The sequence below is a fragment of the Amblyomma maculatum genome, chromosome 4 (genome assembly GCF_055883805.1).
Source record: "Amblyomma maculatum isolate TAMU_Amacu chromosome 4, ASM5588380v1, whole genome shotgun sequence".
NCBI classification, from domain to species: Eukaryota; Metazoa; Arthropoda; class Arachnida; order Ixodida; family Ixodidae; genus Amblyomma; species Amblyomma maculatum.
Window position 1 is genome coordinate 75,938,520 of NC_139347.1, and position 23,648 is coordinate 75,962,167.

General features: G+C 44.5%; 1 protein-coding gene across 1 annotated transcript in view; it reads right to left on the minus strand.

The window, feature by feature from the left end:
- Window positions 1–13,196, minus strand: part of LOC146191459 (cytochrome P450 2C30-like) — a 28,649-nt gene extending 15,453 nt beyond the window's left edge. The window contains exons 1-5 of the mRNA XM_084599951.1: window positions 12,944–13,196; window positions 9,645–9,766; window positions 5,064–5,170; window positions 3,179–3,483; window positions 533–648 (exon numbers count right to left, since the gene is read on the minus strand). Of these exons, the coding sequence (XP_084456077.1) occupies window positions 533–648; window positions 3,179–3,483; window positions 5,064–5,170; window positions 9,645–9,766; window positions 12,944–13,194 (901 nt within the window). The 5' untranslated portion in view covers window positions 13,195–13,196. The remainder of the gene's footprint in view (window positions 1–532; window positions 649–3,178; window positions 3,484–5,063; window positions 5,171–9,644; window positions 9,767–12,943) is intronic.
- Between the last annotated feature and the right edge of the window lie 10,452 nt (window positions 13,197–23,648).

Below are 23,648 nucleotides of genomic sequence, written 5' to 3' on the forward strand. Positions count from 1 at the left end.
TGGCGTACTGAATCTTTCGATTCAATATCGAAACGCCCTATTTTATCCTACGTGTAGCCTGTGCTGATAAAATTATTACGTTTTAATTACCCTGGGGACGAAATTCTTAATCTTTTCATTGGTTAAAGTAATAGGTGCTTGCAACATAACTAAGCACCCGTGTTAATCTACAGGAGGTCAGATTGATCGAGCTGCATTGTATTGACAAATCATTATGCAGAATTCCGTACCTTTTGGACCATTCTCTTAATCCCATATATCTCCTTTTCGCCATTAATTTTTCTGCTTAAGAAGGGTCACAATTGTTTACCTTGAATAAAATTCCCATGGCTATAGGGCAGATCATAACACTAAAATATCGAGTTAAATTTTTAACTTGTTTAAAAGTTAGAGGCCGATAGAAATTTTAGCTTTTTGCCCCACGTTAAAGGTGGCAACGCTATGCAAAACAAAAAGGAAGCGTTAAAAGTTCTTGTGAGGATTATCGTATCTTCAAATACACCGTGGAGTGAACGTCAACATGTTGCCTCACTTGTGAGATTGCTTTCTGTGCCGGGTTCGTGCTTCTCCATTTTGGTGAGGTACAAGTCGATCAGCGATCGATGGCGGCTCCCATCTTGGGTCTTCAGGGCGAGTGCGACCTGCTCTCTGGAATGAAACATCGACGACAAACTAAAAGAGGGCCAATTTTAGCTCTCCTTCCACGGCCATCTTCCTATGCACCTCAGTTACCAAATTATTCACATCGTTTCCAGAACTACTTCTGTCGTACATAATCAAGAACTTCTCCAACCAAGAAGTTTTCTTATGCGAAAATATGCAATCTTTACGGACTTGTTCTGTCACGATAAGTCATTCAAGAAAATTGATGTCAAATGCCAGATGTGCAGCGTGCGTGAGTGCTAGGATGGAAACTAAGAGGTATTTCTGTGGGTAGTAGTCGAAAGCAGGGCGCTAAAGCGCGTCTCTTTTAAGCTAAGTCTCTTAAGTACCGAAATGTACATTGGTAAAAATTCCTGGACGAAGCAAGAGACAAAAACAACGAACCGACGACTCGCTGCTTTGACAAGCATTGCAATCTTTTCAAGAGAACATTGTCGCACTTTTGAGAACACTGAGAATGAAAATATAGCCTTACTATAGTATATGCAGAGTCCATTTCATCATAGTTAATTAAACAAAGGAGGTAATTGTTGACAAATTAACATTTCGCGCATTTCATTCGCAGGTAGACGGTGGGCTACCAGGAGGCATTAGCATACTAGCGGTCGCAACAGTAATCGTGGATGTGGAGAGTAGGTGAAGGAGGAGGAAAATAAACTTTATTGAGACGGATAATTAATTAAGCCCCGAGAATGTCCAGAGCCAGGGTCACCAGGGTCAACTGTGCCGTCAGCTGGTCCGAGCCTATAGCCAAGCCTGCCACTGTGGGGCAGAAGGGCGTGGGAAATGAAGGGACTGAATTGCAGCGGGGTAGAAGATAACGCAGTGCTTTAAATTTGCATAAGGTTCAGGAAAATCAGGGCATGCGGGATAGTGTCTGATAAGGTAACGAAAATATCCGGTAAAAGTAACCAGTGAATTTAGGTGTATGCTTCGAAGAGTGCCTAAGAATGCCTCTAGAATGCATAGTAGAGGAATTTATCCGGAACAGGAAGTGTACGAAGATGGGGAGAGTGCACATGACGATGACTCACTATACATTTGTTAGAGAGCATTTCTCTTCCGGTGAAATTACGTCTGTTGCTGCAGAGTACCTCGGTGCAGCCATTCCCGCATCTGGGATGTTAACCTTCTATTTCATTGTAGGCAATGAAAAAATCAAACAACTAGGGACATTTCCCGTCCACTTCTACGTGGCTGGATTCATTGTAATTTTTGACCGGAGATCTAGCGAAACAAGTTTTTTTTATGATTGATGTGTTAAAATATCTGTTTAGCGGCGCTGTGCTGAATTACAGGTGTGGCTGAATAATAGTTTTCTGCTAACAGTAAAATGTAACTAATCATACAAGAAAAAAAAATGATGTGCAGCGCTTCAGCTATATCTGCGTAAATCGTTAAACTTTGCAAAAGCTAAGAAAACAGCGCCAGTGAGAAGAATCTTCTGGAGTCTACTATAGCACACATTGCTCGTAACATTCGCGTCATGGCGCCACTACTGAGTGATATTCAGAATGCTTGGTTCACGCTGTGTACACTAGTGCCTATGAAAACTGTAGCGTTCTATTTGAAAGTATGCGACGTCGGTATACGACCTAATGACCTGCGTGCCAGATGATTGATGTAAGTTCCAACGCATGCACATTTCATTGCGCCCTAGTTGTCGCAATTTCTCAGCTTAGTTATTTCAGTGCAAGCACTACAAGCGCGATGGCAAACAATCGCATCCCTACCTCGCCGGTGCTCATCGTGTTTTTGCAGAGACCGAAACATGTTTTACTGGTTGTATTGTGTTGAATAGGTTTGAACTCTTCTATGCTTTTTTTTTTGCTTTTTTTTGTAGCTATCAAACATACAAATGTCTGTAAACACGAGAAGATGAACTGCGTGCCGTCAACGAAAATGTATGTGAAGAAACGAGGTCACAACCTACTTATAAAGAACGGTATTACATTTTCCGCAATAAATTTAGCGAGAAAATTTTAAAAAGTTGATTATTGCACCCTCAAGATTGTGCCATAGTAAAACTAATGGCTTCTGAAAACGTTAGCGGTATGAGGGGCGAGCGGTACAACTCCTGCTACCTCGTCTTATGCGCTGCGCTTCAGCGCCTAGAAACAACAGATGGTTCTGCAGGACACTGGCGCGACCGACGTTACTAGACACGAAAGGATCTAGTAACGTTGGGCGTGACAAATATCTTCTCTTCTTCTTCCTATACCCTTGATGGCGCGGAGTTGTCGGCGCAGCCCAGTATGGAGTCATGCACCTGACGGAGTATATGACCCGGCGCGCATCTCTCACCATTCCGTGCACCTCTCCAGACATCCAATCAAGCGTGCGTATACGCTCTGCGACTAGCTTCACACCCCTAACCTGATCGTGTGGCCTTAACAAGTAACACGAAAAAAATACCTTTAGGAAATCAAAATAGGTTAGCTGCTGGGTGGCTGAAGTCATACAGTGCATTTTCTAGGTAGCGCCGAACAGTGCATACGAGGCGGGCCGTCTGTACCTGGAAAACTCTGCGAGCTCGTCGGTGAAGCGCTTGACGAAGGCACTCGCGCTGTCAGGCATCACGCGCCTGACCAGGGGCTTAAGCCACGCGGGCATGAAATCGATGGGAACCAAGGCCGCTGCTTTAAGGAAGGCTTCCACCTGGCGGTCCATGCACTGGCGCCGCGGATCATCCAGGCTGTATCGCTGGCCGAATAAGTACAGTGCCACGCAGTTGCTCACACTGGACACCAGCAGGGGCCGCACAGGAACGGGCGCCCCGCAGCTCTCAGACAGCTTATCTACCAGGAGCTGCACCTCGGCCTGCGAGCGGAAAGGTGACGACAAACCTGCGGCATTGCTGCAGTGTCTGCCGCTGCCTGGCAACGGCAGTTCCGGCATGACATCTTTTGCAGTGAGGCAGATGCGTGTGTGCACTGCAGTGCTTTTGTAAGGCATTTAGCCGGCAGCCTTCGTGGACGTCAGTGCCTATAATCTAGCTCCATCGGAGGGGCTTCCCAAGTGATTGCAGCTAAAGTGGGGAGGGAAATAAAGACGGAGAGAGAGAGAGAGAGAGAGAGAGAGAGAGAGAGAGAGAAAGCGGATGCCGGCCTGCTTTGCACATTGTTTTATAGAAGGCCGAGAAATTATATTTAAAAGTGTTTTTTTTTTTTTTTTTTACTCAGTTAATGACACAGGCTTGAAGTAAAAATCCTCACCATCAGACAGGGTGCTTGACAGTAGCTGACATAAAACAGCTTACGGTAATTTGAAGCTCGGTGCTTGTACCTTATTGATTCTCCTGAAACCAATATCTCATAGTACTGTTGACAACGAGGACCAAAGTAGCGCTTCTGAATAGCCCTTACAGGCTGGTGGAAAAGCAAGTTTGTAACAGGAAATAAACCTAAATATATTTTAAAGCGAAATCATTTCTTGTCACCAGAGTGTTTCGGCAGCGTGTTTCGACAGAACTTGTCTTCACACTGTGTCCGCATGAAGTGAGATTAAAAAAAAAAAATCACAGCCTCGAATGGGTTCATAGTCTGCGCCAAAACTTACAGATCAGCTTCTCTGGCCCACGTGAGCCATGGCCAATGTACCAAGATGAGCTTCCATCGAGCGGCCATGAACATACTATTGCCACAGCCGATCACACTTAATCTTAAACTGCAACACACTCTCATATTCTGCAGTAAACATCGCCGTTTCATCAAGTTCCAACTGTAACACTATGTGGCGCCATGAAGTGCAAATAGTCGCATTCTTGAACTTCAATTTGCTCCGCTCCCTCATCTGACCTAGTATATAGCTCTACACATGCGCTATCTGAACGAGTGCGGGCGAAGCCCGCGAGGGCTGATGTGTCTAGTGTAGCAAGATCAGTAGCAACGTTCAGGCCTTCTCATTTCGCCACTGCATGTTCTATAGTGCTCTCAATGTTTCTTTTTCTCTTTATTTCTTTGAAAAAAAAATCGTTTTAAGTGCGTCTTCTAAACGAAGCGCGAGATTTACTTCTATTTTAAACATAGTACCAATCAAGTGGGGAGAATAGCAAGAAGTAACGTTTGCTTTGCAAGTGAATGAAACAAAAAGTAGCAAAAATACAAAAATATTACAGGTAGAACACCGTTGGTCAGTTTGACAGGCGAGAAGTACAGCATCCCGAATCGTGCGAGAATATCGAAAAAATTGCTCAGCTTAATAGTGATTTAACATAGTGCGAATCGGCGATATAGCAATTGTGATGTATATTGATGACTCAGAATTGGAGCCTTTAATCAAAGTTAGTGCGACTACTTGATCGGTTCGAAACAAAAAGAAACAAAACAAACGCGAGGTGCATAAATTTAAAAGTGCTTGTTAAGAGAGCGCGCTTTAATTTGAGCCGCGATGCATTGAACCTGCACTTGAGTTCGCATCTCCTCCTTGCGGAATCCCAGCTCAGTCAGTGCCTGCACGCACACGCGTCGGTTCTCCTTCCACGTCTCCCCGTTCAATGAAGCGAAACCTGAAAGAGAAAGAACAGGATTTTGTTAAAGATAATATAAAAATAATATTTTCGTTCATGCATGGCTCATATCCCGGTTAGAATACCCTCCGAACCAGCGCATATGAAAAGCACCAAAGAAAAGCGAACATTTAAAGAGACCCTTAAATGAGTGCAAACACATAATTTTTGGATTCATGTTTTATTTTTTTGCAATGATGCCTAAGACAATTACTGTACACGGATTACCACGTCATATTAACCTACAAATGCAGAATAATATATAATCAAATTTCTTTTCTTACCTGTTTCGGTTTCGGTTTGAGCAGCCGAGCGATGGCTGAGATGTCACAGTCAAGTCTAGGTCACGCGAGGGATGAAAATACCGCGATATAATCATTGCTGTGTCATTTGAATTTACTGTGATGACAAAGCCAGCCTGTCTCAAGGATAGGAATTACTACAAGTGAGAATCAGCGATTATATCGCCTTTTCCTTTTCATGCCGTGCGTCAAGGCATGATTTTGACGTTACAGTCATCTCTCGGCTGGTGAAACCGAAACTGATGAGAAAAGAAAATTCATTTATAAATTATTGCGCCGTTGTAGGCAAAAGATTTGTGCTGGTCGATATACAGGAATGATTCACTGAATACGCATCATTACTAAGAAGAAAAATGCCACCAAAATTTGGCGTCTGTAGTTCTTGAAAAAATAATATTTAAGGCTATAAATGGCGCGCGAGTGATCGGTTTCACCAGCCCTCTCAGCAACGGAAAAGGTTTTTAGCTAGATTCGACTGCTAATACCGGAGACGTTGAGGATAAAAAATAACGCTTCTCTCAACTCAAGGGTAGGATGCCGGACTACTGTGCTGGAATACCCGGGTTCGATCCCGACCGCCGGCGGCTGCGTTTCGATGGAGGCGAAATGGAGAGGCGTCCGTGTGCTGTGCGATGTTGTTGCGACTGTATGAAGAAGGAAAAGAAAATGCACGGTCCTGCTACTGGCTCTGTAGCTGAGAGAAAGAGAGAGAGAGAGAGAGATAACTTTTATTTGCCCACAAGAGTGACTATTCCGCTCTTCGGGGGTTAGACCCGGAAGGTGGGATAGTCGCCTTATAGTTGCAGGCCAGTAGTTCTTCGACTCCGGCGGCATCTTCGGCCAGTCGAACAATTTCTCTTTGGGCTCTTGCGTCTGAGATCCGGAGAAGGGTCTTCCAGGTGTCTTTAGCAATATTTTTAGCCCTGCCTGGTGACTTCGCACATTCCCATATTATGTGATCTAGTGATCTCATTTCCTTACATAATGAACATAGGTCTGATCGTATTTCCGGCCATATATGGTTGGCTAGAAGTGGGTTCGGTTATGTATTTGTCTCTAGCTTTCTCTATGTTACTGCTGCCTCTTGGTCTAACGTGGGGTCTGGTGGTGGTAGGACCCTCCTGCTCAGCCTGTAGTGCATTGTTATTTGCTATAGTTAATGAGGTCTCCTTATTTGCCTTGCTCCGGTGGCACTCCTCCAGCCCGGTGTGTGAGATCTCGGGCTAGTTTGTGTGCCACCTCGTTTCCGGGCATGCCTGCGTGGGCTGGCGTCCAAACAAGGGTGACGTCTCTTTCTATTCGCTTTTGAGCGAGGATTCTACCCGCTATATTTGCTATTACTCCTGCGGTGTAGCTCTTGATTGCGCTTTTGCTGTCGCTTACTATGTATTTTGCCTCGGTCTGAGTAAGAGCCAATGCTATTGCAGTCTCTTCCCCTGTATGTATTGATATTGTTTTTATCGAAACTGCTGTAACCATTTCTTGCTTTAAATTGAGTACTGCATTCATTTTTCTTTGCCGCAGCATGCAGCGTTTACATATGCAATTCTACCTGGGTTTTCTGCCTCGAATCTCCGTGTCTGTGTTTCTGCCCTTTTCTCTCGTCTTTGCTTATTATATTCAAGGTGCATGTTCTTTGGTAATGGGGGGATATGAATTCGATTCCGGACCTCCCCTCTAATTTCCTCTGTGTTGTCCCAGTATCCCTTCGGTTGTATGCCTATTTCCCTCAATACGTTCCTTCCACCTTTAGTTTTCGCTAGCCTTTTTCGTTGTGTAGCTCAATTATTTCATCTAATGTGTTGTGTATTCCCAGCATCATTAGTCTGTCCGTGGGGGTACTTGCCGGGAGGTGTAGTGCTTTTTTATAGCATTTTCTGATCATGCTATCGATACTATCTTTTTCGGCCTTTTTCAGGTCTAAGTATGGCGTGGTATACCCGACCCTGTTTGCTACAAAAGCTTGTATGAGCCTTAATAGAAATTACTTTCCTTAAGGCCTCCTTTTTTTATTAGCTATTCTCCTTATTAGGTTTGTCGTTTCTATGACCTGTCCTTTTAGTTTCTTTATCGTTTCTCCGTTCTATCAATTTGTTTGGAGGACCATTTCTAGCACCCTCGTTTGCTCGACTTTCGGGACTGCTTGTCCCTTCACTTTTATATTTACGTCCACTTCTTCTTTTTGCCTTAGGTGTTTTGGATTGTATATAAACAGGTCCGATTTTTCTGAAGAACATTTCACCGCCACCTCCTAGGGGGTGGACGACGGCTGTTGAGGCGCGCGTCTTTCTCTCCTTGTTCTTTTTCTATCTTTACTTTCTCTCTTCTGTCCGCACGAGGTAGCGGAGGGGGCTCAGCTACAGAGCCAGTGGCAGGACCGTGCATTTTCCTTTCCTTCTTATTACAGCCACAACAGGCAGCGGAGAAGGAGGAGGAGAAAACATTTATTTACAATGAAATGATTTGGGAAGGGAGGTGCATATGGTTTTGGAGGTGAGTGGCAGACCCTATTCCGAGACGCCATTAGCCGCCGCCGCTGCACGAGCTCTCTGGACCAGGACACGCTGGGCCTCCAGGTCCGAGCTGGACAGGGCCGGCCGCCTCCCAGCCCTCCCTAGTTGGCTGTTTTATAACTTTTATTTTTGTATTTTGCTGGCAGGTCCACACCACGTGTTATAAGTCAGCATACTGTGGCTCAGCTGCAGAGCCAGTAGCAGACCCGTGCATTTTCTTTTCTTCCTACAGCCACAACAACAGCGACAGTATGAGCCAATAATGGATTTCGCCTTAGAAACAAAGCAAAGGAAACAGGTTGTGACGGTCCCGCCGCACCCCGTTGCAATCATATGGGTGCGCCCATTGAGAAGGCAGAGATTGCTTAGAACACGTGATGAGGTCGTCCGCATTGGCATGCTTAAAGAGGTGGAGCCAGCGAAGGCAGGTACTGGACGAGGCAAAGGGGGCTCAGAGAAACACCGCTGGGAAATGTTCGATTTCCTTAAGCACTTTTCTTACACGCAGTGTCGGAAACCGCTCCACATTTGTGAGCATTATGAATCAACTAGTCCATCAATTTTCGTTCTCGCCCTAATCGGCTGCCGCGAAAGAGAGAAGGAATATTTTAAAATTATTTGTGATTTATAGGTCGAACGCAGTTTTTTAATTCGAGCCGAGTCGACAACTTCTAGATATATGTAGCATTAAAATAGGAACGTAGATATTATTCAAAGTCTCGTTGAAACCTCCCTTGTGCATCAAGGATAGCACAAATAGTCACGTCAGAGATTACTTAAATGATTACGCCAAGAACGCGAAGCACCGCAAATACCAAAGCACTATTTAGTAGCCTGTGTGTTTTTTTTTCTTTTTGCGATGTTTATTGCCTCGGGGCATAAAAGGAACGTTATGAAGGATGACTCTATCGACTTTGGCATTCATTTTATTTCTCAATACGATTGCATCATCGAGAAATATATTATTCACATCACGTACCAGCCCGCAGATGAACATGTGTTGTTAATCCGGGCAGCTTTATCTTCAGTTATAAGCACGGAAAGCTAACTAATTAAGACTAGGAGTAATTGTATTGAAATTCTGGTAATTATTTATTTGCTGCTGCCGGCCCGTTAAAGAATTTTTATACGCAGTTTCTTTTCTTATTTTTAGTTCGAAAGCCCTTCTTTACAAGGCAAATCGGATAACCATAAGATATGTGGTAAGCCTCGAGATTTGACTTGCTTAAAGAAAGAAACCATTCGGAACGACTCAGCAACATCTAGTAGGAATTAAGCGAGTACCGACTGCCAGAGCTATCGCGGCAGCGTGCAGCCTCTGATGAAGGGAAATAACTTCTATTCTTTGGGGCTGTGCATTGAATGTTGCCTTCTTCAACTCTCATCCGCGCGCACTAGGTTCAGATCACACCGCTATCACAGTGCCCTCTGAAGGTACCTTAAGCGATCGCAACACGTTATAGCGCCCTAACGCTAAAATCCGCAGTCCCCGATTTCACCATTATTTGTGTCAAACATGACATTGAAACCCTAGTCTTGAACCGAAAGCGAAATGAAACGTGACGTAGTAAATATATACTTTGCATTTGACCAACTTAGTTAAACAGGGTGAATTTTTCTTGCTTACCCAACATGAGGTAGAGGAGCGATGGAGCTTACCTTCTATCTCACTTCTAAGCCTCCAGTGCAAAGAGCGGTCCAACAGTTCTTTCCTGGCCAAGAACTTCTTAGCAGACTCGTAATCATTGAGAATCACCACGTTGACGCCAGCCAGTTTCATCCTGTTGCTTACAGAGTGGGCAAAGAAAGGAGCTTTCAGGAAATGCGGATCGACCTTTCTTATCTCCAACTTTTTTTCTTTGGTAATTTTACACTTCCCCACTTTGCGTCTCGCTATAAAGAAGCCGATGCAGCATCATAGGCTGGTCTAATTGAACTGGGATTGCACAGCGCGTCTTAATGTCAATTGACGGAGGCAGTTGGTGGAGTATGGGATACAGTTCTTCAATGTACTTTGCAGGAAAAAAAATGTTTCATTGACCTGACTAAATGTTTTCACCGGGGCCCATCCTTCTCAAGGTCGTCAATGCAGCGCGTCCCCCCCCCCCCCCAACAGCTCGGAAAGAAGTAAAAAGAGAGTCATTGATACGCAGAAAAGGCTATCTGCTAAGGCGTCTGCATGAATGCAAAACGCGTGTACACCCAATGAGGGCTACATGAGCCCGACAAATTTGGGTCGACTAGGGCTGTTGGGCTGAAAATCGCCTATCGGGCTCATGGATACAGCGTATAAGCGATCGTCGAGTAGGATTTGCAGTGGTCAGCCCTACTGCATAGAGCAGGCTCAGTTGCTAGACCTGTTCACGAGGTAGTTGTCGTTACTTTAAAAAAATTTCTAGGGCCTTTATCGCGAAGAGCATTTATACGCTACCTAGGGAGCCTGAATGGTGACGCAACATGTGGGCCCCTCCCTATAACACTGCCGCGTCGGGTCAGCACTTCCCTTCTTTCCTCATCTTTGGTGGGACTGGCGTCAAAAGACGGGAACCAGGAATTGTTCCTCAGGGCGTCCTTCCTCTAGCACCTACGCGTGGTTTCAAATGTTCTATTCGAGAAAGCCTAAACTTTGGCTGTAAGAACATGGTATACATGATCGACAGTGGCAAGTATCAAACGCAGTTCACAAGACTGACGGACACTTCCTGCAGAATTAGATTTATTAACAAATGCGTTCATGCAAGATACTTTTTTACGTTCCCCTCTCAAAATATCTTCGCGAAGGAGATCATAAATTTCTCTAACTAAATGTTACGGTGCCCTAAGAAGCTTCGCATGCGCTCGGGAAAGTGAAGAATGCGAGTTATACCTAGGTTTAAAGTTAATACTGCGCAAGCATTAAGGACGATTCCGGTATCCTTCCCCTTTTTCAGAAGGCTTAATAAACTCGACAAAGTGGGGCCGAGACTGCTTGTTGTACTGAATAGCTGCCGGACTCAGGTATACTCTAGGTTGTCGGACTAAGAGATCATCATCATGGAAGACAGTTGGGCTAGAGATCATCGAGTCGGGCTGGAACATCCCGACTGCAGAGAATAAACTGACTTGGCCTGTCGCGTCAGGCCAACATCTTCTTTCGTGTCTCGCTATAATGAAGCAGATGCAGCTTGTGAGGAAAGTATGAAGGGACTTGCCAACCCGCCCTTGGGCGGGTTGGAGCCGCAGGGAACGAGAAGCGGGAGCTGTTAGTGGTTGAGCCGTTTAAAATGTACTTCTGGGAGTTGCACCTCCTCCTTTGGAGTTTGCGCGTGGTTTTTTATAGTCACACTGGCTAGGTGGCGTCACACCATAGCATAGCCCTTGTCCACCTTCTACCCAGAGATTCATCACTCTGCTGGTGTCACCTGAGAGACAGACGTATGCGCGGCGGTTCGTTGTCAAGTTCGCTTCGACCGCGCCCTCTGACAGCTGTCACGTCGGTATTCAAATCGCACACTCTTTTTGCTCGCAATACGGCCTCAAATGGCCAATGCGAATCGATCTACACTGAACGCGCCTATTGCAGCTGTGTAAATAAGAGTTGAAGCTGCCTATTAAGTTGACATCTGTGAGCCTGTAACGCGAGCTACATTTTTTTAAAGAGAGTTTTTTCTCAGTTATACCATTTTGAGGACACACTTCAGTCGTGCAAATACAAAAGACCCCTTAAGACACAAATTTAAACAGGTAATGTATATGTAAATTATTAGAAAACAAATTAAAGCATTTTGACTTTGCCTGGTGTCCGCCGTAGCCCCGAAATATAGCCCCTCGGTCAAAATAAATATAAAGCCAGCTATTCAGAACAGCAAAGTCTTGGCTAAAGATCTAGTTTACGCTTACTCCCCTATACCACCATTAAGAAAAGTGCGCCCATCCTGTTTGCAACAACTCTTGCTCTTTTTTTATTTGACGTTCGTTTTCTAGCTTTGCCATTCGAGACAACACTCGAACTTTCCACCGATTCCAACTTCTGCAGCACGGTTTTGCTGCTGGCAGCTGCTGTGGCCCGCGTGGGAGAAGTGAGCGCTGTAAGCTGCATAGCCACTCAGAATTTATAATTTTCCTGCATCACCTCCGCTTTATTGCCGCCTGGTCGAGCTCCAGTAGGAAAGAGAAGAATAACAAAAAGCGTGAAAAAAACAACAACAAACAACCAAGACTATCGCAAACGGTATTTTCTCGCGATTTTCTGTTTGCGCATCACATAGAAAGAGCACGATTTACGAAATTACGCGAACAGAGATATTTATATGTACTCAGGCTCTCTGATTAACCGAGAAAGGCAACGAATGAAGAGGATGTATTTCTCTTTACTGTTAAATATCGTAATTCCCTTTCCAAACAGCAAGATGTGGGTGAGTGGGCACGAATACGCAGCTATAGAAGACAAGGCCAGATGACAAGTGCAGGCATTTTTCTCACGAATTTTTTCCTTTTGAGTTTTTATGATTCCTCTTTACATCTCCCTGGAAGACACGTGCATTGTACGAATTTTTTCCGAAGTGCACTTAAGTTGAAAGAGCCCATTGTTTCTAGTTTTGCTCTTTTCGGCAGTGTTTAAATCGCGCCGGGTTCAAGTTACATGTTCAAGATTTTAGAACGGCTGGACGACGCCAGGGGTCATGGATGGAGAAGTATAACACATTCAGGGAAGTAAAACCTAATCAATCGATTCATTAAAATCAGTTATTAGGGCACTGTCTTTACTTCCTAAACACAGAGCTTGAGTTTCTTGTCCATTCAAACACCAGAGCTTTGTTCACCCTGCTTCCAAACCTTACTTTCTGCAGCGAGTGTTTAAGACACAAGGTCGCCATCAGTGCCCTGCACATAAGAGTTAGGTGCCTGGACGACTGTGTACACGTAACCCGTAATTGTACGCTCAGCTGCGCGGGTGTTTTCAGCGAGAGGAGGCTCACATGAAGACGGCTCCGTACTCCGCTGCCCACTGCCGACATTTGCCCGCATAGAAATCACGGTTCATGGACAGCAGGCTTCCCAACAGAGGTAGACCTCGAGGACCAGGGGGCAGTTGTCGGGCGCCCTTGCTGCTGCTTCCACCGCGGGACCACCACTTCAGTGCCAGCAGCGATGCCAGAAGTATAGCGGCCAGCGACAGAAGTGCGCTGGTAGAGAACACCGCGGTGCCAGCCAACTGCGTCACCGTCATTAGGCTGATAATCCCCGCCTACAAAGTGTCGCACCAAAAATATCAGGATATCTCTATTCAGACAAATAGCACCAAAGAGGAACGCAGTTTTAGATCTCTTGTAAAATTGTCATGCACTGGCCTATATGTATTGGGATATGCTGACCACCACTGCTCCTCTTACCGAGGACGTCGTGCATGAGCAAAATGTGCCATTTTTAAGGCGAAAGTTGGCTCATGCTGTCGTGGGCAAAATGTGTACCGCTTTTGCGGCGGCTCTGATTGGCCGAGGCGAGATGACGTCATAGAGGTCTCGGCCAATCACAGAGCACCCCCACAGTATGCGCGAATGCGTGCCTTATATGGCATGTCAATCAGCGATCCATTACCAACGAATGACTAGTTACTGAATTGATGAAATAATGCATGAATACGTAATTACGCATGAATAAATTGCGTCATAATTATTTAATAATGAAAAGTAATTATAGTCAGATCAGTTAGTAAATAATTAATAATTATTAGCATTTGTGAAATAATGCATACATTACGTAATTATGCATGAATAAATTACGTAGTAATTATTTATTAATTATAGTCCGACCAATTAATAAATAATTACTAATTAATGCCATTTGCGTACCAGAATACGACACTCAGGCTTTCGCCTTTCCCTACTTTAGTCGCTAAAGCAATTCGTAATTTTTTTTTCACACTCCCATCAGAGAAAAGACATGCCTCAACCTTAACTGACCTCGCTTTTCCCCTTTGGATCTCTCTTGCGAATCTCTATGTGGCGGGCGTAACGTTATGTCAGGTGGATGCAAGCGCCCAAACTGCCGCTTTACTGCATCCTCTCTTTATTTTCTTCGAGTGTGGGAACGACCTTTAGGTCCACCGCTTCTGTTTTCCCGCAAATGAAAATGTTGTAAGTGGGTGTTGTCGGCTTCCAACGATGCACAGCTGCCTTTGTGGTTGAAAGACCTTGCGCAGTTAAACCTTTCTTCTTCGCCTGGAACATAGATCTTTTTTGTTTCACGTAACGTATTCACGTTGACCATTGCGTTTGTAACTGAATAGAGTAACCAGCGTCTCCTTTCTATGTCAGAAAACGAAACCATATTACTTTAGAGGGAGAGACTTTGCTCTACAATATAATTGCTTGCATTCCGCAAAGAAACAGCTGCAACAGCCTTTACGCTATGCTAACCAATCTGCTGCACAAAAAAGTTTATATCGGATGTGGCAAGTAATTTGAACCAGGGACTAAAAAAAAAGAAATACAGCGAAAGCAGTTGTATATTGTTGGCAGTCGTCTTGGGGGCCAATGTAATGTATATTTAGTGCGACAGCACTTCTGGTCTAGAAACAATATAATTCGCCGATTCTCGGATTCCACTTTCCTTCCACTCTGAGTGTTGCTATGGCAACAATCAAGCCTAGTTTAATATACATGGTTACAGTATCCCTTGTCATGAGCGGCCATGACTGCCATGAGTAAAAGGGTCAGTTAACTTCAAGGTCAGAGCTAATTTGGCGTAAATAACACTCATTAAACCTCAGTAAGGAAGAGGTATAGGAAATGAAGTCAGAAGAGTATGATCACACATTGGCGTAATTATGCCGTCATAAGCATAATTAGCCTGTTAGGCCGGCCTAACGTGATCAAACTATGCATAAGTTTATGCAAGGTCACATTATACAATTGTTGGTTGGTGTCTGAACGCACAATGTCTTCAAATGCCCCTTCCTTAGCTTGCCGAGACTTAACTAAGCCGGTGGCTAAATAAGCCTACTAGGTGCGAAAGAACCTCTCGCTTTCGCTCGTGAAACTTGTGCTTATCTATGACTACTTACCTCTGCTTTTTGCTTTGTAATGATATGTAGATCCAGTAGGATTAGGTGTCTAATTTAAGCAACACTGACTGAAAAATATTTGCAGAGTTAGGTATATACGGTACCTCCAAAAGCGCCATATTTGAAATTTGTGATAAGATACGCCTTCTGTGTCCCCTTTATGTACTACAGCTAGAAGGAAAGTTCGAAAAATGCGACTAAACATTTACTCGTGACAACTACGCATTCGCGCCACAGCGATTATCATCACACTGCTCTTAATCGAGATTTGAAGGATCTCAGTTAGCCGCTGGTGTGGCTCGACAGCCCAATTTCTACGTTAAATTTAACAGACACGTCTACAGTGATTGCGGTGCACACACCAACCAGTCTGCACGTGCCGATGTGCAAGATGCCGCGAGCGCTCCGCGCTTTATGGCGTTCATGAAGCGAATGAAGCTGGACAGATAGGAATTCACTATTAATCGGCACTAAGAAACACAAGAAAAGTAAAATAGATTTATACTGAGTAGGCAGAGGGTTCTGGCTACGGGGTCGTCGTCTCTTTAGAAGGTTTCTGAACTCTAGTCACAGTGTTCAGGCGCATGTCCTCTCGTAATTGCAGTCGCATGCGACACCGAAATATATCAAGTTTTTTCTTGCTTTCTTTTGTAAATATGCCGTCTTCAACTTACAAAAAGCATACATGGCTTTTGCTTTGTGAGCGCTACATGGAAATAAACAGAGTGCATGCCGAAGAAGTTATGGGACAACGGCGCCTATTCTGTGATTCTGATTGCGCGAATTTACGAGACCCTGTGAAAGATAAGCATCTATGTACAGAGGAAGAACTGAACTGCTGTCTTGGATGACGATCCCACGACGAATATTCTGTCAATTTTCTGTTTGAGTCCCGACGCTAGTGTGAGTACAATTTCGAGAGTCGAATTGACGAAAGTTGCGGGTAATGCGAAAAGAACCACCATTATCTTATTACCACGTGCGGCTGCATCAGAATCTGGAGCCACGGTATGCACGAAACCTGTTTGATTTTACACAAGACAACCGGTGTTTTCTTAGCAAAGGAGGTTTTAGAAAATACACTAATGCGTATACTCTCGTTTCATATGCACTATCCGTAACCACTGGCTTTTATAGGGGCAGCACACGTACTATGGCGCTCAGTGTGATCTACACCGTGCGGGCGCTTTCAGAATCAGAATTTTATTAGTCATCTTTAGTTGTCTTACATACTTGATGTGTAAAAGGAGGCCCCATAGTCGGCAACTGAAAGTGGACATCGTGACAGCGCTGGTCGTCCAGACACGCCGTGTTGGCTTAGTTGCATTAAAGTAGGGCTGCGGATCTCACTGCCATGGGAATGATGATGATGAAATCCCTCTTCCGTTGGCCGTCTTTAGGTGGAGGTGGAATCCAAAAAACGCTTCTTTGCCGTGCGTTTTCAGCGTACAATGACTTTCTATGCGGTTGAAATTAGACGCAAGTCCTCTAACAAGGTTGCCCCTCATAGCCACCGGGAAAATTCCTGACTTTCAACCCAAAATACTGTTCCATTTGATATTCTGTGCCTAGTGCAAATTTTCTGATGATGCTTTATTTGGAAGTGTTTCTCAGGCCGCATACATACAGCAGAATATTATATCTTTAACGTCTTCATAGTACCGGCTAAGTAATTATTTACTTACAGTGTTCCTATATGTTGCAGGGAGAAAGTTCAGATCTCACTCGGAGTCATATTTTCATGGATGAAGATAAGAATATTAACGCTCGTTACGTGGCCTCAGAGGTGTGATAGGACGTATACACGGTTTCCCAGCTAGCGTTGACCAAGATTTTAATAAATATGGTTAGCCGTAGCCCAGTGAAAGTAATTCGGAGCAATTCACAGTCACCTATGCTAACCTCCAGTATTTTGCCGTTCAGTAAAGTTAGTTAATTAATACATTAATCATAATTAATAATTAAAAATTAACAAAGCTATTTTGTAATTATTAGCTTGGTTGAAAAAGTGTGAATTCAAAAGTGGCAGATCTTCTCTAATAACAGGTTGCTACGTTGTTTTCATCAAACAAGCGTTTACGCAAAGTGATATATTTAGCAGCCAAAAAAGACGCCTGGCGCAACAAAAAAAAAAAAAAGGAAAAACTTCCTCGTGACTGCGGGGTCACTTTAAATCCCCGAGTATCGTCCTAGATAACAAAATCTGCTTTTCTCTGCCGTCCTCTTTATGATGAGACTGGTTGTACACACTTGGCGAATGATTTACAGTAACAGCTGGTCACGTGACAGCATGTTTGAAGGCCTATAAATAGCGGCTTAAGTTGTAGCGTGGTGGAAACAACGTAGCTACCTGATTTTCAAAAAGAACCATAGCTTTTTCAATGACACTTTTTCTCTCAAGCCAATAATTACAAATAAGCTAATCAGTATTCACTATTTATGTAATTTTAGGTAATGAAGGAATATTATAGGTTAGTATAGACGACTCTGAACAGCTCTCAATTCCCCCACGGGGAAACCACAAAGCCGAAATAAGAAGTAAGAAGTAATTTCTCCTCAGATGGAGCTGTATTCATGCCGAAGTCGACCTCTTCGGGCACTTCCTATAGTCGGCAGCCCTCCGATATAAAAAATAGTCATCATGACCACGGCTTCTGCCTTTGCGTACTCAAGAAAAAACTCGCAACCCTATCTTATTGTTTTTCCTTTAAGCGACAGATAGAGGTTGCCGCATTTGTGCATTTCCATCTGCGGTCTATTTATCACCCTAAGAAAGCGTGGCGTCCTTGCTGCATCTTGCACCGTCTAGCGCGCCGACTGGCTGACACGGATGGAGTAACCACTGCGAACATATCGGCCTACATTAGGTTAATTTTGTGCCAATGTAGTGCAAAATTACCTCCACGTGGTAAAGCTAACGCGCTCGCTTCGCGGCACAAGAATTCTAATCAAGTTCATCCGCATTTTCCAGTAATTAGCCAACTTTTTCATTGCGTAATGAATTAACTTATTTCTTCATATCTCCCCTGAACTAGTTTGATGGGACGTCAGACCCCAAAATGCCAATCGGGGCCACTGACGTCAAGATGAAATCTGATTCACTGAGGGAGTCATGCAGGACCGTTCGGCGAGTTCTCATTTAAAGTGATTCCTCACGGCGCTGTCAGCCGAAGTGGACTGTGAAGTTATTGCGTTAATCGTTTCTTTTCAAAGTATACAGATTTAGACGACAACTCTAACTTCTCAATGCTGCACTACAAGCAATACTGTCCTCATCATCGTAACCTCAGTAACACTTCTTGGTTGCTGAAAAGAAGCACTGGATGGTTAATTTTCACCTGGCGATTGCCAGCAGTTTTAATTTAAGACCACTTGTGTACCAACCCGGAAAATTGTTCGGCGTGTACAGTAAGTACTAGAGGCTCAATTTATTTCTAATTAAATGCTAGCTGGAGATATCACTTCCTTTAATATTTTCGCTTATAGGGACTATACCACTTCGCATGAGGAGCTAGCAAACCTTCGAAACCTAAACCCATTACGATGACTTGCAATCTTTAACGTTTGCCTTTTCATCTTGAGGCCATGGTATCACACCCTAACTACCACGACATCATTTCGACTGTAGCAGTATACGACCGCACTCCTGCGTTACGCAGTGTAAGTGCATGTTGAAAAGCCTCCGATGGTCGGCTTAAATCCAGATCCATCTAGTACTACATCCTTTACAATCAAACTGCAGTTTCTGGATGTTAAAACCAAAATTCTACTCCCTGACCACTGCTAAAGTGGAATGAAATTGACAACAAGAAAGCAAGCAAAATAAGACGATATTTTGAGAATATTAGACCTCTGTAATCAAATGTGAGAACTTTCGCGATTCACTGCATTTAGTTTTCTTAGTTGTAATCAGCGTCTGGCATCGTATGCCATTAACATACGCTGGTGGCTTAGAGAGGTTCTTTAGGCGAAATCAAAAAGACACCTGCATGTGCCAAAAACAGTTTGATAGAATATGCGGGAAAGAGTGAAACTTGTGAGGGCATAATACATATGGGGGCTTAAAGAGGCAACATAAAGTATACGCACGTATTTCATATCGCCCGCAGCGACCAATCATGATTAGAAATTATCCAGAGCATTTAACAGCGGAGGGCGGTTATTGCTTAAAAGAAGACCGTAGGTAATATCAGGCAGAAAGTGATGACACCCCACACCTGTTTTTCTTTTCGTAATAATTACCTACTCGCACTCTGCAATTCACGCTCGAAACAAGGTAGCATGGTCGGTGTCAAGAAAATCTGGTCTCGTTATATCGCCTCTGAGGTCAATAGCATGCTCATGTCGTGATTATTTGATTCTGTACAGGCTATGCATGACGGAAGAAGCAATTATATCTTTTTTTTTTTATGTCGGAGACTCGTGAGAAAAAGTCGACAAGACAACGAGTCATTGGCAAACATAGCAAGCAAGGGAGAATGATCACCCTGGTATTTCGCAAAAAGCGACCACAGGTGGGGCAGCCGGAGCAGGGCTCATGGCAGCTTAAAACGTACCATCTGAGGGAACAGGCGTGGGGCGAAAGCTCTTGTGATCAGTGTAGGACTGGGACCTCGAGGTGAACAGCGATGGATGCACCCTGCTGGCTTGTCAACTGAAGCATCCAAGAAGAGACTACGCTTTCGCAACAATACTCTAACGAACGAGTAAAAACCGCCGTCCCCACAAAAAAGAAAGAAAGAAAAGAAAAACGAGTCCGTTGCCACAACGTTAACAAAGGCTTTCACCAGAGAGTTTCCAGAGCAGATGGCGAGGACAACAACCTCTGCACGGAGAGAAAGAGGCAAGATGAAAAATAAATTCTTTTGCAACGGATATCCCGCTAGAAATTATAGCACATGTACGGTCGTAATGCATAAGCCATTGACGATGAACTCAGGCTCTGACGCACACCATTTTTGATGCAGCCACAGTGCATGTCGGTTTGTTATGACGCGTGGGACCATATACTGCAGAGACAGCCGCACTGTTTTTTTTTTTCTGGTGTGTGTGCATACATGCCCCAGCAGGATGTGCCCATTACGCATGCGCTCATGTTGAAGGGATATGCATGTATGCGGGCACTAAGCTAAAAAGGGTCAAGTCTGCATTAGGGTGTGGGACAAGGCGCTGAAGAAATTAAAAAGCAAGCAATAGAAATTGCACCTGTGCTCTGTGCAACATATCATTTACACAGGTCGACGAGACTAGGTCGACGTTCTCCGCACCTGAAAATACCTACGTCGGGTCTCAGCCTCATTTTTACAGTCGCTGTTCCATTTTGTTAAATTCATGTAGTAAACGTGAAGTACTCTCTGCATCTTTGAGCAAGAAGTAGCGCCAATAAAAATTACTGTGTAAGGGTAATAAAGACTTAAGACTAAAAAAGATCATAACGTAAATAAAGGTAATAAAGGCCCCCCATATCACGATTATATAATAACTACAGCTACGCCCGCATTTATAGCTGTAAATAGAATTTAAAACACCTCGTGACTCCTGTGTGCCATTCGCTTTGAAACGATCTTCCAGATTGCATTGCACTGCAACCCAGTCACTAGACCTTTTGCGAACATGTAGTACTCAAGCACTTCTTTGCAAGCGCTTAGCACGCCATTTCTGTACTCATGATTGATATATCTTAGTTTTCAGCTCTTTAAGACAATTGTAAGCCAGATTTTTATTTGCTTTTGTGTGATATTTGCCCTTATTTCGTTTAATTTTTTATCATGACACGTATAGTTATCTTACTCCTTATATAACTTGTGTAAACAATGATGTGTTGTGTGTGTTCACAGGTTCTTTCCTGCTCTTTTTATTTGGCCTTCATAACGCAATGTCTCTACCCCGCCGGGGTGGCGCAGTGGTTACGACGCTCGACTACTGTTCCGAAGGACGCGGGATCGAATCCCGGCCTCGGCGGCAGCTTTTCGGTGGAGGCGAAAAGCAAGGCGTCCGTGTGCTGTGCGATGTCAGTGCACCTTAAAGAACCCCAGGTGGTCGAAATTTCCGGAGTCCTCCACTACGGCGTCTCTCATAGCCTGAGTTGCTTTGGGACGTTAAACCCCACAAAGCAACCAACCAACAATGTCTCTCTTGAGGCTTGTAAGTTTGTTGTATATAAATAAATACATAAATGGTGGCTTCTTCAATACTTCTGTACCTATGAATGCAAACAAGATCCGGTGTAGGAGTGCATGTGTCCAAATCCTTGTTTCTGGTGATCGGCTACGGTAGGGCAGTAGGATAACTGATACTTGCGCTTGTAGTAAAGAAAAAGAAAAAAATAATGACGGCGGTTTAGCTCTGCTATTACTGAATGTACTTAGCGTAAAGCTAGGGTTACGCGTGGTGCTGAGTTTGCACTTTCATTGAGTTTTATCGTGTGCTCAGTGCACCGACGAGCCTTGGAATCACTTTCTTCATCCTCCTCGTCCTCTTCCTCACTTTCCTCCGGCTGCGGTTGCTGTTGTTTAGCGGCGGCCATAGTACGTTGTTGAGCCTTCCGGCGACGTCTTTTCGCTAGAAGTTCTTCTCGTTCTGGGAAGATTCAGTGTTCCGGGCCTCTCTGTCGGCCGCTCTAGGAAAGCGTCTTGTCGTGACGGTACATCGCGCGTTCCTTGTCGAACACAACCAGCATTTCATTGAACGCATTAAAGTTCACCGGCGATCTATAATTCGTACCGCCGTGGTGGTGAAGTGGTAAGACGCCTGACTACTGTCACGGCCGCTCGATGGAAGTGCACTAGGTACGGCCTGCTACGTCGCCCGAAACCGGCGGGAGGCGCCTACTTCCAGTCGCCACCGCCGCGGCGCCACCGTTCGGGGACAGCCGCGCGCGGAGAGCTGCGCCTGGCTGCGCTTTGAGGGAGGCGTCGGCGTGGTAGAAGCCTTTTATTTTAAGGATATAAGAGCTCCGCTTCAGCTGTGATCACGAGATCACTTCTGATCACTCTTAGCTGTCATCACAAGAATGTTTACGCGTCAGAGCGCAACTGCCGCCGAGATTCAGCGAGCAGCCGAGTACGCTTATTTAATGGCCACACAAAAGCAGGAAGAAAATTACCAATCGCAGACGGAAAGCCTTCCTTGAGAGAGGTTTATGCCATAGCCATAAATATCGCTCCACTGTTGAGTTGACATTTCCAGCCCAGCTCGCTATCAGTGGGGGCAGCAACTTAACGATATCTTGCATAGCGCCTTAGCATGGGCACGATCATTGTTTTTATAGATTAGCTGCAGGTACTGTGTACAGTGAGAAGACAATGATGAAACCAAAAGTTTACACAGCTTGCTACTTCACCGGACCTTCTCAGACTTCATCATTCTGTTAATGAAGGTGCTCGTAAGCTGACAAAGCTTGATTACTTCCTTTGCGAGTACATCAAGCCTCCATTGTCCTTGGCTTTCATTAACCTGTTACTGGTCCAGTTGACTCATATTTCGCGCAACAGGCTTTTGCACGACTGACATGTCGCCTCAAAACCATTACCAAATATCGCATAAATTAAGCAACAACCTGGTAGTAATAAACAAAACTTGGGGTTCTTAAGTCTCCTTAAGGAGCCTCGTTAGAGTGCCCGCACTTTGCTACCTGCTTATTCACCGTATCCCGTAATTGCTGCCTCTGTCGCTTATCATTAGAATGCTGCCTTAAGCCACCGCATCATATTAAATAGCACCCTAGACATAGCTATATAAAGCACCTCTTTACCGACGCCGTAAGAACGTGCCCTATAGGAGTATAGTGTGCTTGACTTGGGATCTAAGGGTCCCGCTTTCAATAATTCCCATTTCACCCTTACATCTTATTGACTCTGTCTAGTTTGGCAGCTCCTGCCACATTGAACATGTCATGTGTTCTCATCGCGCCAAAGGTGTCTGGCCATATCACCAACTAAGGTGCCTCTTACCAGAGAGGTTTTTTTCCGACTTTCCGCCGATAGAGCGGGCGCCGGATTTTCTGTGGAACGTGGCTTTTCATTTTATCGCATCGGCTCAGTCTCAACAGTATAAACAAATGCTGTATGCACAGGCTCCTTTACTTGCAAGGCCACTCAGACTAAGCGCGGCAACATTCAAATTGCATGCTTATATATATATATAAAAAAAAAACAACCTTCGTAGGTTTTTCTGATATGTCCTCGCAACATAACCTGCGAGAAAAGCTTCTGGTGCTACCTCATCGTGTTCATCTGCTTCACAACACATCGTTAAAAATCCTAGTTCACTGGCCAGCTCCCTGGTAATTAAATAGGTTAAACAACGTGACAGGAAAACAGGAAAATAGGACGACACAACTAGCGTGGTTGTGCCGTCTTTTTCTCCTGTGTTCCCGTCACGTTATTTGCACGGTTAACCTATAATTAATCAACAACAAGTCCAATCTGCTGTCCCTTGTAGCAAGTTCAATGGCAGCTGATAGGGCATTTTCTGGACTTTTTAACCTCAGCGCCGCTTTCATTTCAGAGGAAGCGACTGCATTTCCACTTCTCGCTGCGGTCTTTGCCTGAAGCGAGCTCAGCAGATAAAATTAGAGGGTCTCTTAGATGTCTCTTAAGCGGAGGACGGCGAAAGCC